The sequence below is a fragment of the Ambystoma mexicanum genome, chromosome 8 (assembly GCF_040938575.1).
Source record: "Ambystoma mexicanum isolate Mex_15411 chromosome 8, UKY_AmexF1_1, whole genome shotgun sequence".
Classification (NCBI taxonomy): domain Eukaryota; kingdom Metazoa; phylum Chordata; class Amphibia; order Caudata; family Ambystomatidae; genus Ambystoma; species Ambystoma mexicanum.
In genome coordinates this window covers 357240563-357266455 of record NC_090929.1, presented here as the reverse complement: position 1 = coordinate 357266455, position 25893 = coordinate 357240563, and the positions used below count along the sequence as shown (strand labels likewise).

The 25893-nt window shown below is 45.7% G+C and overlaps 1 protein-coding gene across 1 annotated transcript in view; it reads right to left on the bottom strand.

Moving 5' to 3' along the window:
- The window catches only part of SLC31A1 (solute carrier family 31 member 1), a 117634-nt gene that overhangs the window by 14157 nt on the left and 77584 nt on the right, over nt 1–25893 (bottom strand). Inside the window, exon 4 of the mRNA XM_069609814.1 lies at nt 4901–5069. Within this exon, the coding sequence (XP_069465915.1) occupies nt 4901–5069 (169 nt within the window). The remainder of the gene's footprint in view (nt 1–4900; nt 5070–25893) is intronic.

The window sequence follows — 25893 nt, the reverse complement described above, 5'->3', positions numbered from 1 at the left end:
GCACAGCGTTTTGTCCGCCGAGCCTTTAGGGTTTTCGGCCAGAAAAGCGGACAGGATTTACAATGCTTTTTGGCGTGATCCCTCGGGATACAGTGATTGCACACTCTGTGCGTGTCCTTCCACGGGAATTTACGGTGGCAGGAGGGACAAAATTTAAATGGGGTTTTGTCCATTATATATTTTAAAGGGCAGAATGGTGAAAATAGAAGAAATGGGGATGATCGAATAAACATTCTCTAAAAGAGGTCAGTAGAACGAACCTCGACGTGTGAAAGACCATGGGTACACACTACACGTCGCACTAGGAATAGTATTACAAAACACGCCCTGTCGACGTCCGTTTGAGTTTCGAAAAACAAATCTTGTAATACTCTGCGACTTCCACTAGATGTCAGACTATGCAGAGCATGTGATCTAAGCAGATCCACAAGCTCCAGAAATACTTCATATAGTCTTAATACAATGTGTTGTCCATTAAACATTAATTTGAATGAAACTGCACTTATCTACATACAAGGTGAACTCTTGATACCCTCAAGCATGACTGCTATTGCCAGCTCATTACTAAAATCAGATTTAGAATGTTAACATTGGAGGTGCGGGGGAGCAGGGGTCTTTGTTGGTAATGGGGCTTCCAAGTGCAAGCCCACTGTGTAAGAAAATAGATTTTACACACTATCTTAGGAAAATCCAAGTCTGGAGTAGTATGCTAAAGGTCAGAAGTTCTTTATAGCACGCAGCTTCAGTGACAAAGAGACAAGTGCACAAAACTGATATTGCTCTGCCTCTGTCTCTCAATTTTTACTTCATCAACTGTTACTGAATTCTGATGCGTACATATCTTTAAACAAAACATCACCTAAAAAGCAATCATTTATTTTACAATGGAAAGCAAATCAAATCTATGCCTTCTTGTTATTTCCACTGCAAGGTAGATGATTCCTCTTCTAATAGGTTGGGTGGCTGAGCTGACGCATTTAGGGGAGAAAATAAAATTCACTTTATTGAGCAGCAGATTTACACAATGTGATTGCAGTGGCTGGAACGATGTAGCCCACCTAATTAACAATTTATTAGCATATGGGAAAGATGCACTAGCCGATGAGAAGGCCCAGTATGCAGGTGGAACCCGGCACTGAATGTCCACATTCCATGACTCTTTCCTGCACCTCTTCACCTGGCTGACCTGACCTGTTTGCTTCACTCAACCAGTATCCCGAGCTGCGTCCCCCCTCTTGCTCTACCCTCTCAACCCCCCACTGGAATCCTGCCCTAACCCACTGATTTCCCGCACCACACCCAATACCCCCTCCAAACAAGCAAGGACGGTTACTGGTTAAAACAGCTGATCACTTGCCTCTCTAACGTTTGCTGTGCTCCCTCCCTCCGCCTCTGGCACCAAAGGCTTTTAATATATATGAAATAGATAATGGTGCCGGAAACAAGAGAGCAACTGAAGAACTAGGCAAAAGGTATTCCATCAAATCATCATTTTCTTTTATTGTAAATTGTGATAAAAAATCATCTTAAACATCTTTAATTAATGCATTTTTATAAAAAAAACATCCTATATAGCAGACATTCATACATTCATTCAACTAATGCAACTCTAAAACTAGTACATTTTAAAAAAATGTGTGGAAATGTGAGACAAATGCAACAACAGTTCCATTATTTAGATAAAAGTTATACTTTCAAAAAGACAATTAATATTGTCAAAAGAGCATTCGATTACACAAGTACAATTTCTATATAAAGAGAATGTAAAAAACACTTCCAGTGCTTTTGAGAATTAATGGTTCACTCCAGACAAAAAATATCAACTATTAGTGCCCAGACTGTTAATACCAATACAAATACGTCGTCTTAATCACACAGGCTTCTTGGTAAATAGTTTCGACTTAGATGGTTATCTATGTCTTCATCAGGATAGGGATGAACCTAAACAACATTTCTGAAGACCATTAACGGAATGGTTGAATGGTCTTTGTTTAGCCCGCTTCTCGTCTATATTAGAGATGCTGGGTCAGACACAAGTTAGCGTCATTGAGTGACACACTCCAGGGATATCATGGACATGAATAATCCCTCAGTGTCAAATGGGTGAATCTCCTTGGCTTTGTTTAAATGGATTGCAGGCGCCGTCTATCTCTTCAGTCTGCTGGGACTCATTGCGGGCTACGGTCGTTTGTGCGAGATATAGATTTTGCTTCTTTTCCTATTTCAATGAAGTCGGCTATAAAAAGAGATAGACGGCGCCTGCAATCCATTTAAACAAAGCCAAGGAGATTCACCCATTTGACACTGAGGGATTATTCATGTCCATGATATCCCTGGAGTGTGTCACTCAATGATGCTAACTTGTGTCTGACCCAGCATCTCTAATATAGACGAGAAGCGGGCCAAGCAAAGACCATTAAACCATTCCGTTAATGGTCTTCAGAAATGTTGTTTAGGTTCATCCCTATCCTGATGAAGACATAGATAACCATCTAAGTCGAAACTATTTACCAAGAAGCCTGTGTGATTAAGACGATGTATTTGTATTGGCATTAACAGTCTGGGCACTAATAGTTGATATTTTTTGTCTGGAGTGAACCATTAATTCTCAAAAGCACTGGAAGTGTTTTTTTACATTCTCTTTATATAGAAATTGTACTTGTGTAATCGAATGCTCTTTTGACAATATTAATTGTCTTTTTGAAAGTATAACTTTTATCTAAATAATGGAACTGTTGTTGCATTTGTCTCACATTTCCGCGAAAAAATGTAAAATGTACTAGTTTTAGAGTTGCATTAGCTGAATGAATGTCTGCTATATAGGATGTATTTTATAAAAATGCATTAAAGATGTTTAAGATGATTTTTTATCACAATTTACAATAAAAGAAAATGATGATTTGATGTAATACCTTTTGCCTAGTTCTTCAGTTGCTCTCTTGTTTCCGGCACCATTATCTGTTTCATATGTATTGCCTTACCTCGAGGTGTCGGATTTCTGAGGTTCCCACCCCCGTTTGTTGGTTTACAAAAGGCTTTTAAACCAGTCCATGCTCAAAGTTAGTAAAATCGTACTTTGCATCTCTTGTCCTATGTCATTGAGCTTCTAAGAGCCCTTTGGTGTTATGGAAATGTAGTGATATTGGGGCCCTACACTCGTTCACTTCCAAATTAAATTGGAGAACGGGCAATGCTCATGGTATGGGTGAATGGCATCTACAATGATATCAGGGGTAAAGGTTTCAAGTTACTACATTCTAGCCACTCACAAAAAGTCACTTGCCCCCTCAATTCTTCACATGCGGAGAGCGCACCATGTCTTACTCGGCAAGAGTGAATTATCGCTTGCCAAGGGCTAGCGGCGCAAATGTTGAGGCCTGTTGATATGCAATGTTGATTTAGGGGTTTAGTGACATCCGCCAATGCTTTTCTAGTTTGTTAAATACCACAATCACATCTTTGACTAACCAGTGTGACAGTCAAGGGACTGATCCTGTTGGGGAGACCTGAGACCACTCGAGATCTAGAACAGGGGGGTACCTGGGCATAAACCATAGGCAGCCCTGTCCCAGAGGCAGGGAGGTTTAGGGCGAGTTGGGGTTTAACACCCTTCGTGTGCATACCTGTTAAACCGAGTACCACCCTCTCACAATACCTCCCACTAGTGTTTCTGGTGAATGATCTCTAGTTTCTTTTTTAGAACCAAAACCTCCTTGGTAGACCTGCGAGTGACCAGGAACACCCAGAGTGGAACCAAAGGGAAGGGGGAAAACAAAAATATTGCAACTAATACAAACTATGAACCTTCACCACAACCAAACAGCGTCCAGTACCTCAGAAAAGCAAAACGCTCACCACAACAACAGAAAAAACATCCGGACCCATAGCATGAAAAAGAAAAAGCAGGTAAACCATCAGAAAATGCCAACGAAATCAAGCTGGAAAAGGGAGAGATGACGAGGTTTAAATAAAAAGCTTTTCTCCTGTGCAACTCAGCCACTGCATAAATGACAGGCATAGATTGGCCTTAAGAGTCAGGTCAGCGTTGGAACCAATGGAGTGTGAAGGAGCAGGACCTGGAACAACACAGTATATAAGGGGGGTGAATGGCAGACAGGATGGCAATTTGGGAGAGGTCAGGAAGCGTGAAGGTGGACCGAGAGACTAGAGGGAGGATGGGCAGTGAAGCAGAGTGCTGAGGAGATGGTGCAAAGTACAGGTGACGTATTAGTAGTGAAAGAGTGTTTTACCAGTTTGGGAGAGTGAGCGAGAACATGAAGAGAAGGGGAGAAGAAGATAGGCAGAGAGCGGAAAGTAAGAAGACGGGAGGGAGTAGGAAGAGAGAGGGGATCACGGGAGAATGAAAAAGGGGAGAAGACCAGGGACACCAGCAAGCAGGAGCAACTAGGGAGCAAAGGAAAAGGGCATCTGTTTTGACACAAACCTTTAAGACCTAGGAAAGACCTTTGCAGGGGTGCGGTACCCCAAGGGAATCTCCAAGGGAGTATGACAGATAATGCTGCAGTCTTTAGGCCCTCACATTAGCCAGATTCTCAGATGGTAGGGGTTACTGAACGCTAGCAAAGCTAACCTGGGATTTAGGGATGGCCTGGGCTAGGGAGATGGAAGGCCATGGGAGACGAGAGAGGGACATCCAACAGTGTGCCCGCCACGTCTCCATTCCAGTGCGCTACACTGAATAATCTGCACATAATAATATTGAGCAATCTGAATATGTTAACATTAAATAACATGCACCTTTTTTTGTGCTTTAAAAATAAAAACACTTGAACTTTCGTGGAGGCTGTGAATTATTAGTTCCATCTGTGACACCAAGTAGTTTAAATCAAGGTCATTTTAACTACACCAAATGCTTGATCTTTTTAAAAACAAGACTTACCCAACTGTCTTATGTGTCTCCATCAGTGTGGTTCCATTAGGCCCAGGAACAGGCATAGAATTGTAGCGAATGCTGACCTGCGACTTTCTGAGCATACCCTCACGCGCAATCTTAAGGAACTCGTAGAAGATTGCTATTAAGAAGACGGCTACAAACGCACCAGCCATTTCTGAGAGAAAATAATTAAGAAAGGAAATTAGATTAAGTCCGTCTCGCCAGTCTGATGCCCCCTGCCTCCCAGCCAGTAGTGTTGCCTGCCTTTCTACTAAAGGCACATTATGGTAAGCAAACATGGCATGCACTTTGTTGTTTCAGATTGCTATTAAATCTGGGAGGAGTAATCGCTGATATAACGCTTCAAATTTTGGAGTTGCTGTAGCTTCCCTCCAGTGAATTGTGCTACTACTAGACTGATACATTACACGAGCAGCCACTCAACAAGCTCTTGAATATCCCAGTGGAGATTAGGTTTAGAAAATATACTGTCAACATCTTGTACATATTTTGTATTCTGTATATATGTTGTAAATACTTCTGAATGTTTTGTTGATATTTGTTGCATACTATGTCACTGTAACCTCAAGATATGCGCCCAGATTATTCTGGGCCAGGCGCGCAATACAAATACATAAAATACAAATACCAAAGAGGGAAAGTTACCAGACGTATTGTGCCAAGCCAAATGTCACCTTGTCCTATTATAAACTTTGGCTTAGAACTGCAGGGGTGTACAAGTCTTCTATTTCACAGTACTCAAACAAAAGTGAACATAAACAGTGACTGGCTTGCATTACCTGCTGGCAGACCACTTCTGCTAGTCATATTGCTCAGTGGTCTAATGCATTATTGCATCGATGTGTGTTACTTGAAAAATATATTGCTCGGCTCCAATCAGCTGGTCATCCTTTTGAGAGTGTTCAATTAAATACAATTATTTTGGTAATGGTTTTGTGTTTCAACACTTTGAGGTCTAAGTAATAAAGTGATGTACATACAATTAGTATTATTACTTTAAGGTTTCTCTACATGAACACATCCTTTCAGCAATACAGGGGGTGAACCAAAGCAAGACTTGTAAAGTGCAGCAAAATAGACACAGAATTAGAGCAGCCACTAAGGCATGAGCCAAGCACCATGACGACTGAAATAGAGCATGGAAGTTCGGTTATTGTTGTGTCTCACTAACTAGCATATGAAGAGTAACAGCAAGCAAAATCCCCTCCCCCCTGCACCTGTGCTACATCACTGACATTTGCTGTTCACAAAAATCCAAATACATTGTCAGTACTATCCTAGAAACTAGACTGCAACACTGAAGCAATTCACCACCACATCAGCAGCCATTTTGAAAGTAGAAAATAACCAAACATCAATACCTAGCAAAAATATTTCAATCAAAGCTATACAAATGGTCTGCAAGCCTCATGATCTCACAAGTAGCCTTCTCAAAACAAATCCACATTGCAGGCACGCAAGCAACAACTAGTGGCGTTAAATCGCCAAACCAACAACGCAGCTATGTCACTCAAAACTCTGCTTCTTCATATTTGTTTTTCTGCACAACTTTCAAAGCCCCTTAACCTCTTGTTTTGTCCAGCGTGTTCTTTCAAAGTCCTCTGATATTACTACTAAATTTGCCACCAGTTAGGAAGGACCTTTGCAAGCTTATCCCAATAGGAAATACTTTTTATATCTCAGACTTTCGCATCAAATGTACCGGCCCAAGAAGAATCACTAGCAAAAAACCCTGGTGATCCAGCAATATCATGACCTCAACCACTTAACAATCTAACATTGCCAAAGGGGCATATCCCAAAAACCTCATTATCTTCTCAAGTTTTCTGCACAAAAACCCATACTACACAATGGCATATTCGCCAATGCACACCAACTATACTGTGTGTCTATTTCAAAAACTGAATCAGATACTTAACAGAATTAGAGTAGTGAGGCATTACACATCACAGTGGATTTAATAGTTTTGGAAGTAATCTTAATTTTCTGAAACAAAAGAGGTAGAACCAGAGATGGGGTGTCATGACCTTGAATACATTTAAACACAATATCCAACTCACAATTGTAATCTCTTATTTCAAATGTCTGCTGCTGACATTCAAATCCATTCCCCTAAATTAAACCTTTCAATACCTGGAATACTTAACAAGGCACTTTTGGACTCCTACAATAGCCGTTTCCTACAGGACTTTAATCTAGATCAAGATAATCCTAACTATAATTTATACATTCCTGCCATCTTTATCCTTCAAACTAATCTCTCACAATTTTGTTCTTGCTGATTAGGGAGATTTTTAAAATATCTGGTGAGGTCTTAGAAAATACTTTAGTGTTAAGCAGGGGTTTCCACCAAGTTTCCTCTAACGCTCAAAGCGGTAGTGTGACAGAGGAGCCAGGCTTCACTCTTTGGAGGGGTGTGTGGGGATCATAAAATACAGCCATCAACCCATAAGCACACAATAAAGGAATGTCTGCATATTTAGATGGAAGTACTTTAAAACGAGGCAACTGAATTATAAAAGAGTTTGTGGGTTATGCAAGATCCATACCACATTTAAAACTCTTAGCAAACAACTTCCGTTTCAACCAATACGCAAACGATATATAAATGTAGTTCCAAATGTCATCCCCTTCGCAACTCCACACACTTAAAACCTATCTCTCTATCATCACCAACATGATGGCCACCCACTTCCTCAAGCTCAACCCTTCCAAAACAGAATATCTCCTCATATGTCCCCCCACCCCCAGGCACTAAGCCGATCACACCCCATGGATCAAAGAACTTGCCACAGACAACCTTCATATATCCCTCCCCACGACGGTCAAATGCCATGGTTTCAGCATCAACCCCCCACCTTGCCTTCACACACCACATAGCCGCTGTAACCAAAACATGCAAACTACAACTACACCTCTTATGCAAAATCAGACATATCCTTACTCCTGACGATTTCTGCACCGCAGTCCAAGCAGTCGTTCTCTCCAAGTAGGACTATGGCAATGCTCTCCTCACTGGACTTCCCAATAGCACCCTTGCCCCCATGTAAGTAATACAAAACGCAGCAGTCAGACTCAGCCTCCACCCAACCAAATGGGTGCCACAATGGGTCTCAATCCTTTTTGGGGATCAAAAGGCAAGAGGAGTACAACCCCCTGTTCCTTTCCGTCACAGGCACGTGCTCTATAACAACGTTCTCTAGCAGACTGGAGATCTCCTGCAAGAGGAAAACATCCTGAATTTTGCAGGAGTGGCTCTCCGGTGGATGATCCAGAGGCCTTCTTAAAAAGGGGAGGTAGTAACCCTGGGCCACTGTTTGCAAATCGCAAGCATCGGAAGTAATGTCCCGCCATTCTTCCAAATACTGACTGAGCCTGCCCCCCACGGCAGTCCTGTGGACTAAGGCCTCAGAATAATGTTGAGGCAGCTGAAGCAGTAGCTGAAGGTAAGGCAGCCGCTGCCTGGGCGGTTTTAGCACCTCTTCCTCCTCAACCAAGAGGAAATGTTCTTTGGCCTCTGACTGGCCTGGACTCTTGCGCTTCCAAATGAGGAATAGTAGCGAAAGGACCAACCCATCCATGCCTGTGTAGTAGTGTGAGAAGGTTGATGAAGCTGTCACATAACGGCCTGAGAGACTTTGCCGCTGCCTGTGAGGTCTGTAATTGTTCAAGACTTTCATCAGCCTTGTTGCCAAAAAGGTGTGTGCCATCAAAGGCCATGTTAGGAAGTCTGGACTGCACATCCGGTGCGAACCCAGACTTTCGTAACCACGCAAATCTGCACGTTACTGCGCTAGGTGCCAGGGCTCTGCTAACTATCAGCGGAGTCTAACCCTGATTGGAGCAATTTGCAGATTGCGTCCTTTCCATCTTTTATGATAATAAGGAAACCCTCCCTTTCTTCTCCCTCAGACATATGTTCAGCAGCCATTGCAATACACTACCAGAGTGTGTGGATGAATTTAGCCAGAGCGCAAGTGGTGTTGATAGACTTAAGGGACATACTACTGCAAAAAAAACTTTTCGCTAGGGTGTCAAATCGCTTGTCGTCCCTATCTGGAGGGAAGGTGGGCAGCCTGCACAACAAGACTCTCTGGGGTAGGATATCTTCAAAGTAAATCAGGGTCAATGCTGGATGGATTATAGTTTTTAGTCAAAGTTTAACTGACAGCTGGGTTGGTGTCAGGGGCCTCGCAGCTCGTCATCGCCCTTTTTCGGAATGCTGAATGAAATGGTAAAATAAGCTCTTTTTGTGGACCAGAGTCTAGTATGTCCGTTAGGTCATCCTGCTCATAGGCAGTAGCTGGTCTCTCCCAACCCAGGTATTCAGTGACCCTAAAATTTAATTGTCTGTTTGAGGCCTCAGTGTGCTCAGACGGGTCCGGTGTGGCAAAGTCAATCTCAGGGGGAAGTGTCCAGGACACTTGCACTATTTAAGCTCTCATACATTTTCAATCCTGGACTCAGCAGACCCTAGTGCCTTTAGACCATTAGGTGTTCTATAATCCAAGCCAAAAGGTGGATTATCTTGGTCTGAGAGTTCTGTTTTCTCAAAAATAGAGGAAAGAGTCTTGAAAAGGTCCTTCTTGGGCAAGCGCTTAAAGCTTTTCTCTACCTCCTTCGAAGGCGTTGATGGCTTTGACGCCGAAGGTAATGCACTCGACGGGCTCAACCCACGACTCAAAGGAGTCTTTGAAGGTAGAGGATCGAGCCTCTCTTCGTCTCGAGGCCTCTCGAGAGGTCGACAGCTTTTGGCCCAGGCTCAAGGGCATGCAAGCTTAAGCCTGTGTGGACTCCTTATGAGCCTTGGTAGACGCGACGGGGTCATGACCCATCACCAGCTCTTTCTAAGGGGCAGGAGCCGCCTTTTTGAAGATTTTCAACATCTGGAGACGGAACGTCTCCCATTCAGCTTTTGAGGCTGACCTACCTGGGCAGACTACCCTGCAGTTGGCAGAGGAGTCAGAGAATGGAGATCAATATTTCCTCTTTTTTTTACCTTTTCCTTGACGAAGAGGAGTGTCGAGAGCCGCTTTGAGGCTGAGAACATTTTTTTGTACGTTTTCTGGGTGGCGACTCACCCTTCGAACTTAGTTTGTCCGACGAACTGTGGGCGTTGTGGAAGGGGATTGTTGTCAGAACTCTTCCACTCAAGACTCTTGCTCACGTAGCGTGGACAAAGTTCTTCTGACCAATCTACCCCTCTGAGTGATAGAACACGCAGAGGAGTCAATTAGCAGGAAGAAAGGAACACCAGACAATGGCCGGAACAACTTCTTGAGTGTCACACCAATACGGTCTGCAGAATGTTGTCCAGGTGCTGAGGCCCAAGCGTTTACTGCAACAGGGAGCAAAACCATAAGAGGAACCCCAGTGAATGCTATGCCAGAACACTCAAAGAACAGAAGAACTGATGTAACACAATTCCAAGGACTCAACAAAAGGGTTTTGTATTTGTATACTGTCCCCCTGCGAACAGGAATGGAAAGATAAACTCAGATGAAATAAACAGTAAACAAGACCTACCAGTCCTCCACAGAATAAAAGAAATCCAAATACTGCCCGACTGTTGGTAGTAATCACAAAACCTATCCCGACAGCACGAGGATGCCTGGTGCTAGGGTGATCCAGTAACAAGTCCCAGAAGGGGATCACCAGACCAGACGGCACGAGGATGCCTATCAGGAAGCCACACACTATTGGCAGTCTCTAGTCACTGTGTGGTTAGTACTTGAAGGACTACCAACAGATCAGGCAGGCGGGCGGGGACTAAATCCAAGAACAAGACCAGAACACCATCCAATATCAATCTGGGCAGCAGATCCAGGTGAGCAATAAGCAGGCGAAGAACAAAGACAAAACGTAATCCAAAAGATGGTCCATGTGAAAATCCGGGCCAAACATGTTCCGAGCAGAAAGCAGCAAAAACACTAGACAAGGCAGTCCTTTAACAAGCAGAGTCGGCAGCGTGATATCAGGAGATCAAGGGGCAATCCAAAAACCGTCAGGAATACACAAAGGCAAGGTCGGCAACAGGAATCGAGGAAAGAACAGCAAGAACAAAACGAAACCAGGCTAAGGCAAGGAGCTTCCTTATTGGCCAGCGGCATCACATGATCGGGAAGCGATGCGTGAGCATAACGAGGAAGCCAATCTCCATGGCAACCTCCAACGCTCCAGCAGTCAGGAATGCCCCGTCACAAAGACCTGTGATCGGGAGTTCCCTACTGCGGAATTGATGCACCCCTTTGTGCTACGGTTATCATTTCTGGAATGAACAGGAGGTCCTCTGCTACCATCATTGGAGCGGCCCATTCTGTGAGCGGAGCGAGCGGAGCATTTCATAACAATTGTTGAGGGAACCAACCTGCAGCAAGTTTCCGCTTTCTCTCCTTGAGTGCCTTCCCTGTCATAGATATGATATGAGCTATGACAGGCACCGCAGTTTGCAGTTTTATGGTCGAAATCGAGGCACCATAGACAAATGCGGCAAGGGTCGGTGAACACCATCTTTGACCAGCACTCAACACATTTCTTAAACCCGGTCTTAGGGGTCGACATTTTCAGCAAAAACCATTGTGTACTCAACAGACAAACCACACTGTATCCGAAGTGAAACCTAGTGGAAAAACGGAACTGAAGCAACAGGCACGCTCCATGCTATATAAATTGTCGATGACATCAGCCTCGAGGTGATACGGAAGCCGTCGAGGGACATCGAGTTGACGCACAGCGCCCTCTACAGCAACAATATTTTTCCGAGGTAGCTGACGCTGGAAGGAGGCATCATAAAATGAGCAATCCGTGGGAGCACACAGGATTTCCTGCTTGCTGCTCTTTTCACCACTTAAGGAGCCCTCCAGCCTATTTTCCTTTGCAGATGGAAAGCAGGTGCAAGTGGATCTAGGTCACCTGGCCTAAGCACCACCCACCTTCTTAGCCCTGCCTCTTCCTTCCTGCTCTGAACTATTAGATCAAGGGCGTCTCTCACCCAGGCATCCTAAGTGAAAGGCAGACAAAGAAAAGGGCATTTCCTGTCTGGACCTGTTCGGACCAGGAGAACCCAGGGCCCGACCCCCTGTTCAGACAGCAGGTAAGCATGCACCAACATGCGTTCCTTCCTCTGTCCACACAGGCCATCCCCACCCCCTCTAGTCCCCCTGTAATGTTCTCTTGTGCCCCCCCCCCCCATTCTCGCACAGGTGTTGCCTGTTTTGCTTGATTCTACCCTGCTCCCCTCTAGTCCCCCTCAAGCCTACATCAGCAGGAGTCTGTCCTGATAAATTCTGCGTTTTCACCATCACCGTCTTGTGGCCAATGCTGGATTTGACTTTTATGGACTTCATTCATTCACGGTGCGTCACCCTTTCTCAACTCTCATTCTGGACTTCCTTTGCATCTTGTACTCATGGTGGCCCTGAATCATGCTGTTCCCATCTTCATCTTGTATCCTGGCTTGCAACATTATGTGTTACTACTGACTTCTGCAATTGTATTCACTCTCCCCTCTTGCTTCTCCACTCTTTTGACTGCTAATTCTCGGTTCTCTCCTCCTTTCCCTTCTCCCTTTTCCCATCTCCTCCCCTTACTTTCCTCTAGGCACTTACTCATCAGAATTGTCCCTGGACCTAGTATGATAGCAACCTCGTCTGTCTCCTCGCCCCTCCCCTTACTGTTTTTTTCCTCCCCACCCCCCCCTCCAGCACTATCTGAAATGTTGTCAGGCCTAGTATGATAGTCACTTGTTTTGTTCCTCCCCTACCTTTCTGCACCCCTCTCCCTCACCTTTTGTTTTTCTCCGACTCTACCAGAAACGTCGTCAATCCTAGTACGGTAGTCGCCTGTCTGTTTCCATTTCCTTCCCACTCTCCCCCTCCCTTCCTTATCTATGTCTTAGCTCTTGCACTATCTGAAATGTTGTCAGGAAGAGTACAATAGTTAATTTCACATCCTTAGTGTTCATGGCCCGTAAGAATGTCATTGTATTTTCCCTTGTTTTCTCCCTTGCCTTGAAGCGCTTTGAAACGCATTGTGTATAGGCGCTATATAAATAAACTATCCTATCATATATCAATCCATTCGAAATGTAGATAAAGGTGCCTAGTTCTTTGTAAGTCCAGCCTTGTTAGGAAATGTGGCCTAGTGCCCAAAGGTCACCAGTTCCACAATATGTACTGTATAGGAGATTTTCTATGGAATTTGCAAACAAGATATTCCAAAGCCAAAGGTTGCAGGGAAACGTTCCAGAATTTGAATAAAAGGGTAAGTAAAGTCTTTGCAAGTTTCTTTACCAAACACAATGGGAAGTCCAGGGTGGAATCATTGACCAGACCACCACTGATGTTAGTCAAAGGAGAGACAGGGTTAGGAGTGGACGCCATTATAAGCCTATGGTAGGGGGGGATTTGGGGGTAGAAATAGGTATGCAATCTCACCCCCTTACTCAGATTTCTTCAGTAAACACTTCAGGGGTTCCTGAATCTGCTGGGCCCACTTAATTCTAGGCTTTGTCCGGTCAAGGGAGGTCCAGGGGCTGCTGGTGCAGATGTCACTTTCTGCATTTGGAATGGGCGTGGCTAGTCAGCCACTCCGGATTCTGGCAAAACAGTTGTGGAGACTGGACAGCTGGACAATACAAGATGAATATCTCCACAGAGCAGGCATGCGCAGGAGACCTCTGGACTATGAAGGAGGCTGGTTGCATCAGTGGTCACCACAATCAAGCAGCAACAAGTGATGCTGATGGCGAGAACAAAGGAGCAGGTCCTAGGCTGCTTCTCTTCTGTAACGAAGGCGGACACTGCAGGGACATGGGTCTTGTTCCATACGTTGAAGATCTGCAGAGTTCCAAGGCTAAACATGAAATGGTGACTGGTGCAGCAAAGTAGCCAAGGAGAGAAATGGTCAGTCCACCAGGTGGACACTTACGAAAGCTTAAAAGGCACAGATCATCGAGCAGGGGTCGGGACAGGTTGTTCCCACCAGTCCAAGAATCGAAGCACTAGAGAGGGCGCTAGAGGGCCAACCAAGATGGTCGCATCCTAGTGAGACCCCGCACGGCCTGTTTTTAATCCTGCATCATCCTCCTTAAATCGGAACACTATCGCCCTGACCGAAAAAACATTCCTGCTGGCCGGACACTGCTCCACTGTCCCGTGAAGTTTGGGGCCAGAACTGAGAACCGACGACCCTAAACGCTATCCCCCAGGCCCGACGCCCAGGATAAGCGGGTAGGCCCATCGGAAGCTGGGACGTGAGGTGACGGCCCGGGCCTGAACAGAGATCGGGTAGGAGAGAGCCACCTACCCCCACCACATCCTCAAGAGGTGCAGCCGTGCCGAACACCCGCGGGCCGCGGACAGACGCTGGGGAGGGAGGCTCCCACCCGGGTCCCACCCTCCCCCCACATCAGCAACCCCTATATCGAGGCATCCGTGGCCCTGTATGGTGTGGACAACCGGAAGCCGTGGCTCGAGCAGTAGACCGCGAGAAGACTGAGCGGATGCCCTATCACCCACACGGAAGGAGCGTTGGGCAGAGTGTGGGTCCGCGCCGCCTCCCAGCTTCCCCCTCGTCTCGCGACCGGACCCGGCACAGTGCGCAGAGTCCCCTGCCCGCCGCACAAGACAGGGAGGCCAGGCTGGTGGCCGTGATCTGAGGGCGGCGCTGCACGGAGTTGGAGAGACAGGTGGCGACCAGAAACGTACGCCTAGCAGCAAACTACCTTCCTCAGGTATGGAGCCACTGGGGGGGGGGAGAACACCGATCCAGCTGCTGGCGGTCCCGCTCGGGCCCCCCTCCTGCGCGCTCAAACTGTGCGCCAGGTCTTCTTCCCCAGGCAAGACAGAATGGGGAAATAGCCACTACTACCCCGCAATACGGGAAGGAGTGCATTATACAAAAATACCACCGAGTGGATAACCCTTCTCATCGTCCACCCACTACTGGACTTCCAGGCCCCCCAGAGACCTACAAAATTAAAATTTAACACCAGAACTAGGTGCTACATCCGTGCTCATCATGCCCAAGGGAACACTTTGCTATCTCTAATGACCGCTGTATAGCACGCGCCACACCCCATTCCAGGAAGACAACCAGGCTTTGAAACCACACACAAGCGCCAAATTTAACACAGAATCGCCCCCAGCTGCGCAGGTCCGATGGGGAGGACAGACAAGTCGCAGAGAAAACTAACTTTCGAGTCTGGATCAGTGCCCAAAACCCCTAGACTACAGGAGGAACCAGAGACCCCTACTGCCAGCGGACACCAAATGGATGAGGGAACCGCCTCTACTGACATTAAGGGACTCCTATTGGACCTGAAAGCAGGCATAGGGAGTCTGATCAACAAGATGGATGGCCTTGCCTCCAAAGTAGATCTCCTTCAGCACCGAATGGACACTCACACTGAGCGTCTCAACGAGGTTGAACACCATGTGTCCAATCTGGACGACGGCGCAGTGACCCTCGGAGCAAGAGTCACCCAGCTTGAGTCCCAAATGAAGGCAACCACTGCCAGGTGTGAAGATTTAGAGGGTTGCTCCTGAAGAAATAATGTCAGAATCATCGGGGTGAGGGAACACCAACCTGGAGCGAAGATGCAAGGCTTTGTCGAAGCGCTATGCACCACCCTCTTCGGTCGGGAAGCCCTCTCCCACCTGTTTGTAGTAGAAAGAGCACACAGGATCCCATCCTCCAAACCCATCCCAGGTGCTCCCGCCAGGCCAATAATTGCAAAATTGCTCAATTACAATGACCATGATACTATCCTCCGACTAGCCAGGGAGAGAGGTGAAATCCATCACGACAGAGACAGAATACACTTTTATCCAGATTTCTCCCCGGCAGTCCAGTCCCAGAGGAGATCATTTACTTCCACCAGGCAAAGACTCAAAGACAACCAAATCACATACTCAATGCTTTTCCCAGCACGTCTCAGAATCCAACATTGGGGAAAAGTCAATTTGTTTCCAGACGCCGGAAGAGGCAAACAAATTCTTAGATCGAGCAGGATGTTCTGGCCTAAACATCAACCAGCCATGAGCACAAAGAGAAAGAAGCAACAGAAACCCAACATAACTGAACACAAGGTCATCGGCACCAACACTGACATACAAAACTCAGCAACTGTCCCAAAAACAACACTGGAGTTAAACACTCTGAGGCCGTGCAACTTGGGAAGCCCCTAGGGCCCCTTGCACAGCAAAGTTAATTCATTTGTTCATTATCAAAGGGTGGGAAAGCAGGGGACGGATTCACACCATTGCGGAAAGTCCCCCGACCAAAGGAGCAAACAAGCACAGCATTGCTAATGTTTTTGTTCCTGTTTATAAGGGAGGGATCAATGTGGGCTAGTTGGGAGTTGACCACACGAGGGAGGGATAATAGTTCTAAAAAGTCGCCGCCTACAGCCCGCCTGTCTTCCACCATGGCTCAATCTCAGGCCCCCACCGCATCACCCAGAGGACTAACAGCTCCCTAAAAACCAGATGGGCTCCACAGCTCCCCGCAGCCCACCGAATGGCCACACCCCAACAGCCATCACTCACCCACCAGAACTGTTTAAGGTAGCTACCTGGAATATCCGGGGGGGGGCGGGGCAACCAACCAGTGAAAACCAGAAGAGTCTTCCAATACCTCAAGAGGCACAAAATCGACATAGTCATGTTGCAGGAGACCCATCTCCTTCCCAAATCGGGACGCCACTGGGCTAGATCATGGGGCTGCCACAGGCACTTCTCGTCATATTCATCGTACGCGAGAGCGGTGGCCATCCTGATCGACAGAAAAACAGGCTTCAGCCTAATAGAATCCAAGAGAGACTGAGGGACGAACATTATTGGTGAGAGGGATCCTTGCAGGGAACAAGATAACCTTAGTAAATTCTTATGCCCCAAATACAGACGGCCCAAACAACTTCAATTGGATCATGTCACACATGGGATCAACCCAGGTACAGTCATCTGGGGAGCAGATTTCAATACAACGCTGGACCCTCAAATGGATAAGCCACACAACACAACTGCTCGCCCCTCCAAAGCCAATCTTCAGATCAAAGAAATCTGCCAAGCATGTGACTTGATTGATGCATGGAGACAAGCCAACCGGAAACCTGAGAGACTACACGTTCCACTCCGCTGTTCACAACACCAGCTCACGCATCGATTACCTTATGATATCAGCACAGAGCCCATTCCAGTGGGGACCCAGTCATATCCTCCCCAGAACCCTCTCCGACCACTAAATGGTAACACTTGAGTACACCCTACCTAACAGTAAGCCGGTCACGCTTCACTGGAGATTTAAACCAGGCTCACTGTCAGACCCAGTGTTTCCAACCGAACTGCAGCAAGAAATCATATCTTTCCTGGAGGTAAACCAAAATTCCGTCGAATCCGCAGGCATACTGTGGGAAATGTTGAAATGCTACGTACGAGGCGTCTGTATGACAAAAGAGAACGGCATTTTGAAATTGATTAGACGTGAACTAGCAAACAGCGAAGATCGACTAAAGGAGCTTGAACGCAAGCGCACCACGTCTGATGATCCACAATACCAAGCTGATTTAAAAGAAGAGTTGCTAAAATGTATTGAAACACCCCTGCGTGAACTTAAGTTCCTCGGCCGCAGACACCTAGTCCGGCAATATGGTGAGGGCCAAAAACAAGGGCCCTACTAGCATGTCTGATGGCGCTCGACAGAACACCCACTCAAGTAGAACAGATCTGCAAGTCACAAGGAACCCCGGTATACACTGAAGAAAATATCGTAAAGGTGTTTCACACATTCTACCAGAACCTATATAGGTTATATAGCTATCCATATATATGGAGCTATATAGCTCCAAGCACAGTCCACACCACGAGGCACTACAAAACTACTTAAACGACACAGAACTCTAATGGGTGATCAGTGAACTCAGGGAACCACTAAACATACCCATATCAGAGGAAGAGATCACCTCAGCCATTAAAAACCTCCCAAACACCAAAGCCCCAAGCCCAGATGGCCTTACAGGCGAATTTTACAAAGTCTTTGCAACCACCATCGCCCCGCTCCCATTACGTGTCTACGAAGAGGCCTTAGAATGCGGAACACTCCCATCGACGATACGCGAGGCTAATGTCATCCTATTGCACAAGACAGGTAAACCCCCAGACGACTGCGCCTCCTATAGACCAATCTCCCTGATCAACCTAGACAATAAAATACTGGCCAAAATTCTAACACGACTACTCCCCCCTCATGCCCGCATTGGTGTTGGGCGATCAGGCAGGGTTCATCCCGGGCCGTAGCACAACGTACGGCATCAGAAGGCTGTTCAGTGTCATATAGGCACTGGACCCATCACAACAAGCAATAGCGGTCCTACTCGACGCAGAAAAAGCATTCGACTCTGTCGAATGGCCTTTCATGTTTGCAGTTCTGAAACGGATGAGACTGGGGAATTTCTTTATTAAGCTAGTCTTGATGCTCTACAATGACCCTCGTTCCTTCATCACCCACGAAATCTACTAGCATAAAACTTGAACGTGGCACTAGACAAGACTGTCCCCTGTCAGCAGTTATCTTAGCCCTATTAATGGAAACCCTAGCCTCCAACTGCGTGCCCAACAACTTCACAGAGGCCTTACCTTTGGACCCCACAAATGAGTCGTCTCACTCTACGCTGACGATGTGGTCCTATTTGTACAAGATCCCAAAATCAATCTTAACCCAATAATGCGCGAAGTGATCAAATTCAGTAATGTCTCCGGCCTCAAGACCAACCACTCCAAATCAGTGATTTTCCCCCTAACACGACAGACCACTAAATTCGTAGATGACCATGGGTTCAAGTGGGAAGACTCCCAGGTCCGCTACCTGGGCATCCACATGTCCCTCAATCATAACAAAATTTATGACAACTACGGGTCGATGCTGAAATCACTCCAAGAGCGCATACAGAGATGGAAAACACTTCCACTAACACTCTGGGGTAGAGCCTCCTTGATTAAAATGACTATTCTCACCAAGCTTCTCTACCTATTTACAAATACACTGCTGCTTCTCCCACAGGCCTTCTTTAAAAAAGTTAAGAGCCTTATTCTAGAGCTGCTATGGGGGGGGGGGGAACCGGCAAGAGTAGCCTACACAACCTTAATATTACCAACATCCCACGGTGGCCTCGCACTCCCTGATATGGAGAGATACTTCTGGGCAGCCCAGGCACAATTCCTGAGCCACTGGTATACCACACACTTTATCCGTCCGCATGTACAGATAGAAAGAGCCCTAGCTTCACCTAACTTACTAAGGGCAGTTATCATCGGCCACATGCCAATACCCCAAAACACAATGAATACCGTCCCCTCCACCTATGCAATCTGGAAAAAACTAGCACGAAAATATAATGTACAAATCAGATTCTCCCCTCTGCTGCCAATCCGGTTCATCCCAGGTGTCCCCCTAACACCTGAAATGCGTTCCACCAGTGGCTCAATACAATTTATTTCCAATCCATTGGCAACCTATTCCCCGAAGGCACATTCATAACTCCCCAGACAGCCAGAGAAAGGGGAGGCGACTCGTTGCTCGACATATTCATGTACTTCAGGCTACGTTACACCCTGCAGTCACTATTCCCATCATTCCCCCAACAACCAGAGACATCCATGGATTGGGGATTTACACCGGCTACAGCCACTCGTAATCCGGTGGACATTCCAAAAACCAAGTGGCGGTATTGGAAATACAGTTTGCTGGTATTTTGGCGATAAATCTGCCAGAATACCAGCAAACTTGTAATGAGCCCCCACTGTGTCTACAACACCAATGTTGCAAAAAGAAAAGGTGATAAGGACACAAACTGTCCCACCCACATTTCACGGTAAGGTAATGTGTGCAGTTTGACAAAAAAAAGAATTCTGCTAAGGGAGAGAGTATCTCCAAATACTGGTGGTCATAGCAGGTTCACCCCATAACAATAAAAAGTCAGCAAAAGCAAGGGAAGTAAATATGAGGGCTTTGCTTTCTTCCACAAAGTCAGGTAAAGATGCAGGCAAAAATATAGGACGTTCCATTGAAGTCTATGGGAGGAAAGCAACAAAAAGAACAGCTTTCCTAATACTTGCCCTGACCCAGAGTAGGGACAGGAGGATCTAATCCTCCTCTGGATGGAGTCCTTTTCCAGTCAGTAAAACATTCTGCACAGATCATCAGCATTGCTATGTTGGGTTCCTGGCCTATGCTCAATGGTGAAGTCAAAGCCTTGAAGGCTTATCGAACAACTGAGCCGTTTTGGATTTGCTCTCTTCATCAGTCATTTTAATGTCATTTGGTAAAGTTAGTCCCAAAGACACAATGACAAAATACTTTTCCACAGTGGCCCACCATAACGCACTTTCCTAAAGCTGACGGCTGATAAAACTTTTTTTTTATTTGTTCATGGTTTATTACAAAATTAAAAAACCTTTTACAAAAACATCCATGTAATCCCAATACATTCATTAGTTGCTTTAAAAAAGTAAAAAGACAAATCATTTTCAGCCTTTAAAATGTAACCAATACAATTTCGTTAAAAACATTATTTCCCCTATCCCCCCATTATTTGCTAATGGCAGGCCAGTTTTGGGGACATTTCTTTCAGCGTTCCCTCACCCATCTATTTATTTTTTGAGAATAAATTCCACAAAGGACATAGTCGCTAAAACTAGGCTGGTCTTTTCGCCTAAGAGGAACCAGTCTCACCATTCCTTGGCTGAGAACGATTCTGCCCGTTTGGTGAAATTTCCCAGAAATCGAGTGCGAACTTTAGTCAGTGCCTTGCATCTAGTTACCAAGTGGAAGGTGGATTCTATTTCCTGCTGTATACCATAATATCTGCAGTGTGTGTCACTTCTCGCAATCCGTTTCCTTAATAGGAGCATCTCTCTAGACAGGAGGATGTTTAGGCGACACTGCATAAACAGATCCCTCACATGGGTAGATGGAAATTTTTGCAGGTATCCTGATACTTGGTTTATCCCTCTCGGTTCTTCCATCAGGGTCAAGGATAGCGTATACATGGATCTAGAATGCATCATTTGGATCCAGTCAAGGTCTTGCCTTTTTCTCTTGACCTTCAATGGGTTGGTTATTAGGGTATCTTGCATTATGTTATGCTCCTTTAGAAAGTTGTTACACTGTTCCTTCCATTTAGAGAACCATTTCCCTGACCTGTTCAACTCTTTGTTTTAGAATTTCAAAGGCTGGGATATTATCTGAAGTAAGGCATTTCCTATAGAGGGAGATAACTTTCCATGCCACCATTGAGGCCATCGATTGCAGTCCCAATTCAAACCTAATACAAGCCATTAGAAGGGAGCCTGGAAGATGGAGTACCTTTCTCCAGAATACTCCTTTTAGGCTTCCCCACTCTTTCCATGCCAAATTAAGGATGGCTTCAGCCCCATATGTAGGCATCTGGACAACTTTCGGCTTGTAAAACATCAATACGAGAAGCACTGATAATGCCTCAAATTTCTTATGCAAGACACTTGCCTGAATCGCATGTCTTCCAGCCTTTCCCTGCAGCATGTGCTCTCTCATCCAGATTTGTATTAATTATCGTCCCTAGATGTCATTGTGTCTACCTTTCCTAAAGGTTCTTGGTCTACTCTCCAAGTCGGTGCTCCCCTAATTTTTCTCCTAGCGGAGGCCATAATGAGGATTTTCAACTTATTAGCATTGACCTTAATGTTGTTTGCTTTTAGATAGGAAACAAAGCCATTTAGTCTATGCTGGAGTCCAATTCGCGTCGGGTCAATGAAGACTAGATCGTCCGGGTAGAGGGCCCAGGGTAGCTCTAATTCGCTGCATTTGGGAGGGAAGGCTCTGATCCCAAGTTACGACTCTTAGATCAGACAGAGAGAGGTTGAAGAGGATCAGTGCCAATGAGCAGCCTTGCTTCAGCCCTCTAAATGTAAGGACATTTTCTGAGAGCACCCCCTCCGATGAGAGCCTGACCTGGACTGAGGTGTCTGAATACAAGAGTCTGATGGCCTCTACCAAATCTGGAGGACAGTTCCACATTAAAGGTTTGTGCCAAAGTCGTTCCCTGTTAACACAGTCTAATGCTTGTTCGAGGTCCATAAAGGCTACATACCCATTCCTATTAGTTTCAATAGCCTTATGTTTTATTAAATTGAGGAACAGATTTAGTCAATGCTCCAGTTAAGATTTTGAGGAGGGAGTATTTTACTCCCTATTTTTAAACTTTGAGAGTAAATGTGATTTTAAGAGAGTAAAAATGACTTTTCTCTTTTGCAAGAGTCAAATGTACGTGACATCCATACAGTTTTTGCACACGTCGGCTGGAAATCATTACTATGCAGCAGCTTTCTGCATTGTGACAGAATACACCTTTCATTATTTCTGTAAAATCTTGCCATTTGATCTTAGTTTCTAGCTCCTTGAATCTAACCTCCTCCTTTTTCAATTTACCTATGGCATCAGCTTCAGAGGGATTGGCAGTAAATTGGAAAGCGCTCATCAGAATCACTTGTACCCTTGGTGGTTGCAACAAACACAGGACCATTACTACCCGTAGGCGCTGCCCCAGCAATAACTATACCACTTCTAGCAGGTAAAGTACTCTTAAGACCTCTGATGCTCCATCAATCTCTGCACTAGTTCACTTTTCATACCAGAAGTTGTAAGGCCCTTTTCTGAACACAATTGCTTTTAACTAATCAATTGTGTGCGCTAAATGGTTCTCACTAGTTCTAAAAGTGAAAGTAACTTTTACAGTCCTACACATTTTAAAGCTTAGAGTTCTCTATAGCAGGAACTATCTGATCACTCCAGGAAGTCTATACTGAGTGCCAAAAACCATATCACACAGCTGAGGACCAATTATTAGGATTGCCTCTGTGAATCCACTGAGCTTGTAAAATCAAAAGTGACCAAAATAGCTGTTGATCGAAAAGCGAAACAAACAAGGAACAGCTACAAACAGCTAGTTCACGGGAGCTAAAATAAAAACAGTAGTGGGGTTGAGTTTTCCTGAACCCCCCATTCTCACAATCGGGGGAAGCTTCCTACCAGGGGGTGGGCTGATCCAGCCACTAGCCCATGTGCTTTCCAGAGGGTGAATGACATGCGATCCCCCAGAGACGCAGCAATACTGTGCACCACACTGTAGGCTACGGGTCTGCAGAACTACATCTCCTGAGCGCCATGCTAACCACTAACAAAAAACCTGTGGCACGAGGGCTGAAGATTATTGGCTGCCTGACAAGGAATCTGATGAGAGAGAATACCCCTTACCAGTTGTTAAACCAAGTTTCAGTATGGACCGATTGTGAAGACAAGGTCTCTCCTGTACCTGTTATGAAGCAAGGGTCCCAACAGTACCTGTTGGGAAAGCATTGTGAAGTCACGATCCAGGAGGGCCCCTTTGTGGAACCAATTGTAAAAGCCACATCCAGCAGGGACCATGTGTGAAAGGGAGTTCCAAAAGTGACCCATTGTGAAACCAGTGTGAAGCCAAAGTGAGGGAAGAACCCATTTTGAAACCCAGGTCCATGCTGGGTCTACCGAGAATTGAAAAGGAAGCAACAGTGAAAAGGATGAAGTAAGCCTAGTGAGGGAGAAAGAGGGAAGTGTGAAAGCCCAAAAGCATGTGTGAAGACTCCCTGGAAGCCAAGAGGCCAGAGTGAGAAGGGGTCTGAATGTGGGTAATGGCTGAGGCCTTCTGAGAATACTTCTGGCTTTTGTTGTTTATAGTGAATGAAACACTTTCCTTTGGCCTAGCACTTAAAACTGTAGTATTAACCAACCCAGGTGGTACAGGACTCAATAAGATTATAAGCTGAATCTTTGGTTGGCCATCTCGTTTGAAGCCTTCTGTGGTAGTGTATTTCATTATAAGGGAGAAAAGGACTTATTTAGTTTAGGAACTAGGTGTTAGAAACCAGAAGAAAAGAACCCACATTTCTGTTGATCGTACACTGTTTTGTTTCAGACATAACCATTTAATTATAACACCTTCAGGTGTTTAGACAAGCCCGAAAGCTGTTGCCAAAACAAATAAGTTTTGTTATCCTGATGAATTACATCAAGTGTATCATTTACTTAGCCTCACTGCATTAGTTATTTTGTTCCTTTTCAAGGAGCACATGGCTGCCCATGCAGTAAAACGTCTACACTACTGTTCAGCCAATTGCAAAGTTTAAAGCGGATATCAGCCTGAAACATTAACAGGGGGAGTGGCCTTACCCTGGGAGAACATAGGACACTCAATAGTACCCAACATAGGACACTCAATAGTACCCAGGCCGTGGTAGGCATATGGTCTAGATGGGGCGGCACACCAAAGCACAGTTGTAGCCTCTAGTAGATGTTTCCCAGGGATCAAAATAGAGATTTGATGAGCAAAAGCTAAAAGCAGCTCCTGGGTATCAGGCATCCCCCAGAAAGCATCCCTACCCCTGGGGAGTGAGGAGCTTGTACGTAGCAAGTTGCAAATCTAATGCTCACATGAGATGTATGGTATTACATTTCATCCATTATATAAAATGCATTATGTTTAAAATATCTTCTACAAGTGTCCTAATGCTCTTTTATACACATTCCCAGACACCGAGTTAATATCACATACATATGGTGTGAGCTGGTTTGGGGAGTCAAAGGTAGCTCCTCTTGGTGTCAAGCTAACCAGCCTCTCTTAGTCCTTGAGCAGGAGATAAATATCTCCCAGCAATTTCAAAAACTATTACCGGGCATCAAAAAGAAATCATTATTCCAAAATGTCCAGAGTACTAACAGTTGTCATAAGGGGGCAAAAAACTGGGCAAGGGTAACCTGTGTCCTAGTTCGCTGGGGTGATGACAGTACGTTGTACCAGCTGCGTGGTGAGTGTATGTTGTAGACCCTTATACCACTCCTTATACCACTAAAGAATATTATTAAAGTAAAGAACCCCTCACGCTTCACATGTTGCCAATATAGTTATATAATGGGTCTCATTAAAAGTTAGCCGGTCCGGATACAACGGTGTCGGTAAAACCGTACCAGCACTGTTTTCTGGACCGGCTAACTACGAGTTCTCTGGCCGTGTGGTGGTATACCCGCCGGGTCTGACCTGGCAGGCATAACGCCACACAGCTACAGACGGACGTGGAAACACCGGCACCATTACGACATGGTGCTGGTGTTTCCACTTCCCACATTCCCGTGGAGTCCCATGGGGATTTACAGAATGCCGGCTCGGAATTGCCGGATCACCGGGGCTGTAATGCCCTAGTAATTCTGGCAAGTCTGGAGCCGGTAAATCCCCACGAGTCCGGCAGCAGCCTGCTGATTTTACCGGCACAGCTTCCGCCAGACTAGTAATGAGGCCCAATGTCTTTTTGTAAAGGTGGTCCATAAAATTAGTATCCCATAGTCTTGAGTTGGTTGGCTGGTTCAATTTATTTTCTGGTATTAACTAGTGTAAAAAACAGCCACTACGTGTTTACGACTGGATGTCTTTCTCAAGGTCAATAGGTTCTTATTTTTGAATTGTCAGAAATATCAGTTGAAGCCTTCTTTTAGGAATCCGCTCCGGTAAGCTAAATTCAGGAAATTCCATTTGTCCCTGTAACAGTCAAGAGGGTCAGTTATACCACGGAGGGGCCCGCGACCCAGAGACCCACTTGGTTAGGGAATAATCCAGGCGACGCACAGACTGGGAAAGGTAATATGGAACTCCAGGACGGACACAAAAGAGTCGGAACGTAACCTTTCTGCGAAGTAGCAGAGACGCCGACGTTCGACTCTGGCGGCAGTCTAAAAGACATGGAACCTATGGGTGGACACACGAGAGTCAGAACGCAGCACTCATGCGAATTAGAAGAGAAGCCGACGTTTGACTGACAGCCGACAGAGAAGTCAAGGAACCGCGAGCAGGGAGAGGCGGGGCTGCTGTGGCATGAGGAACCTGTGGGTACTCGGCAGTTGTAACCCACATGAGAACC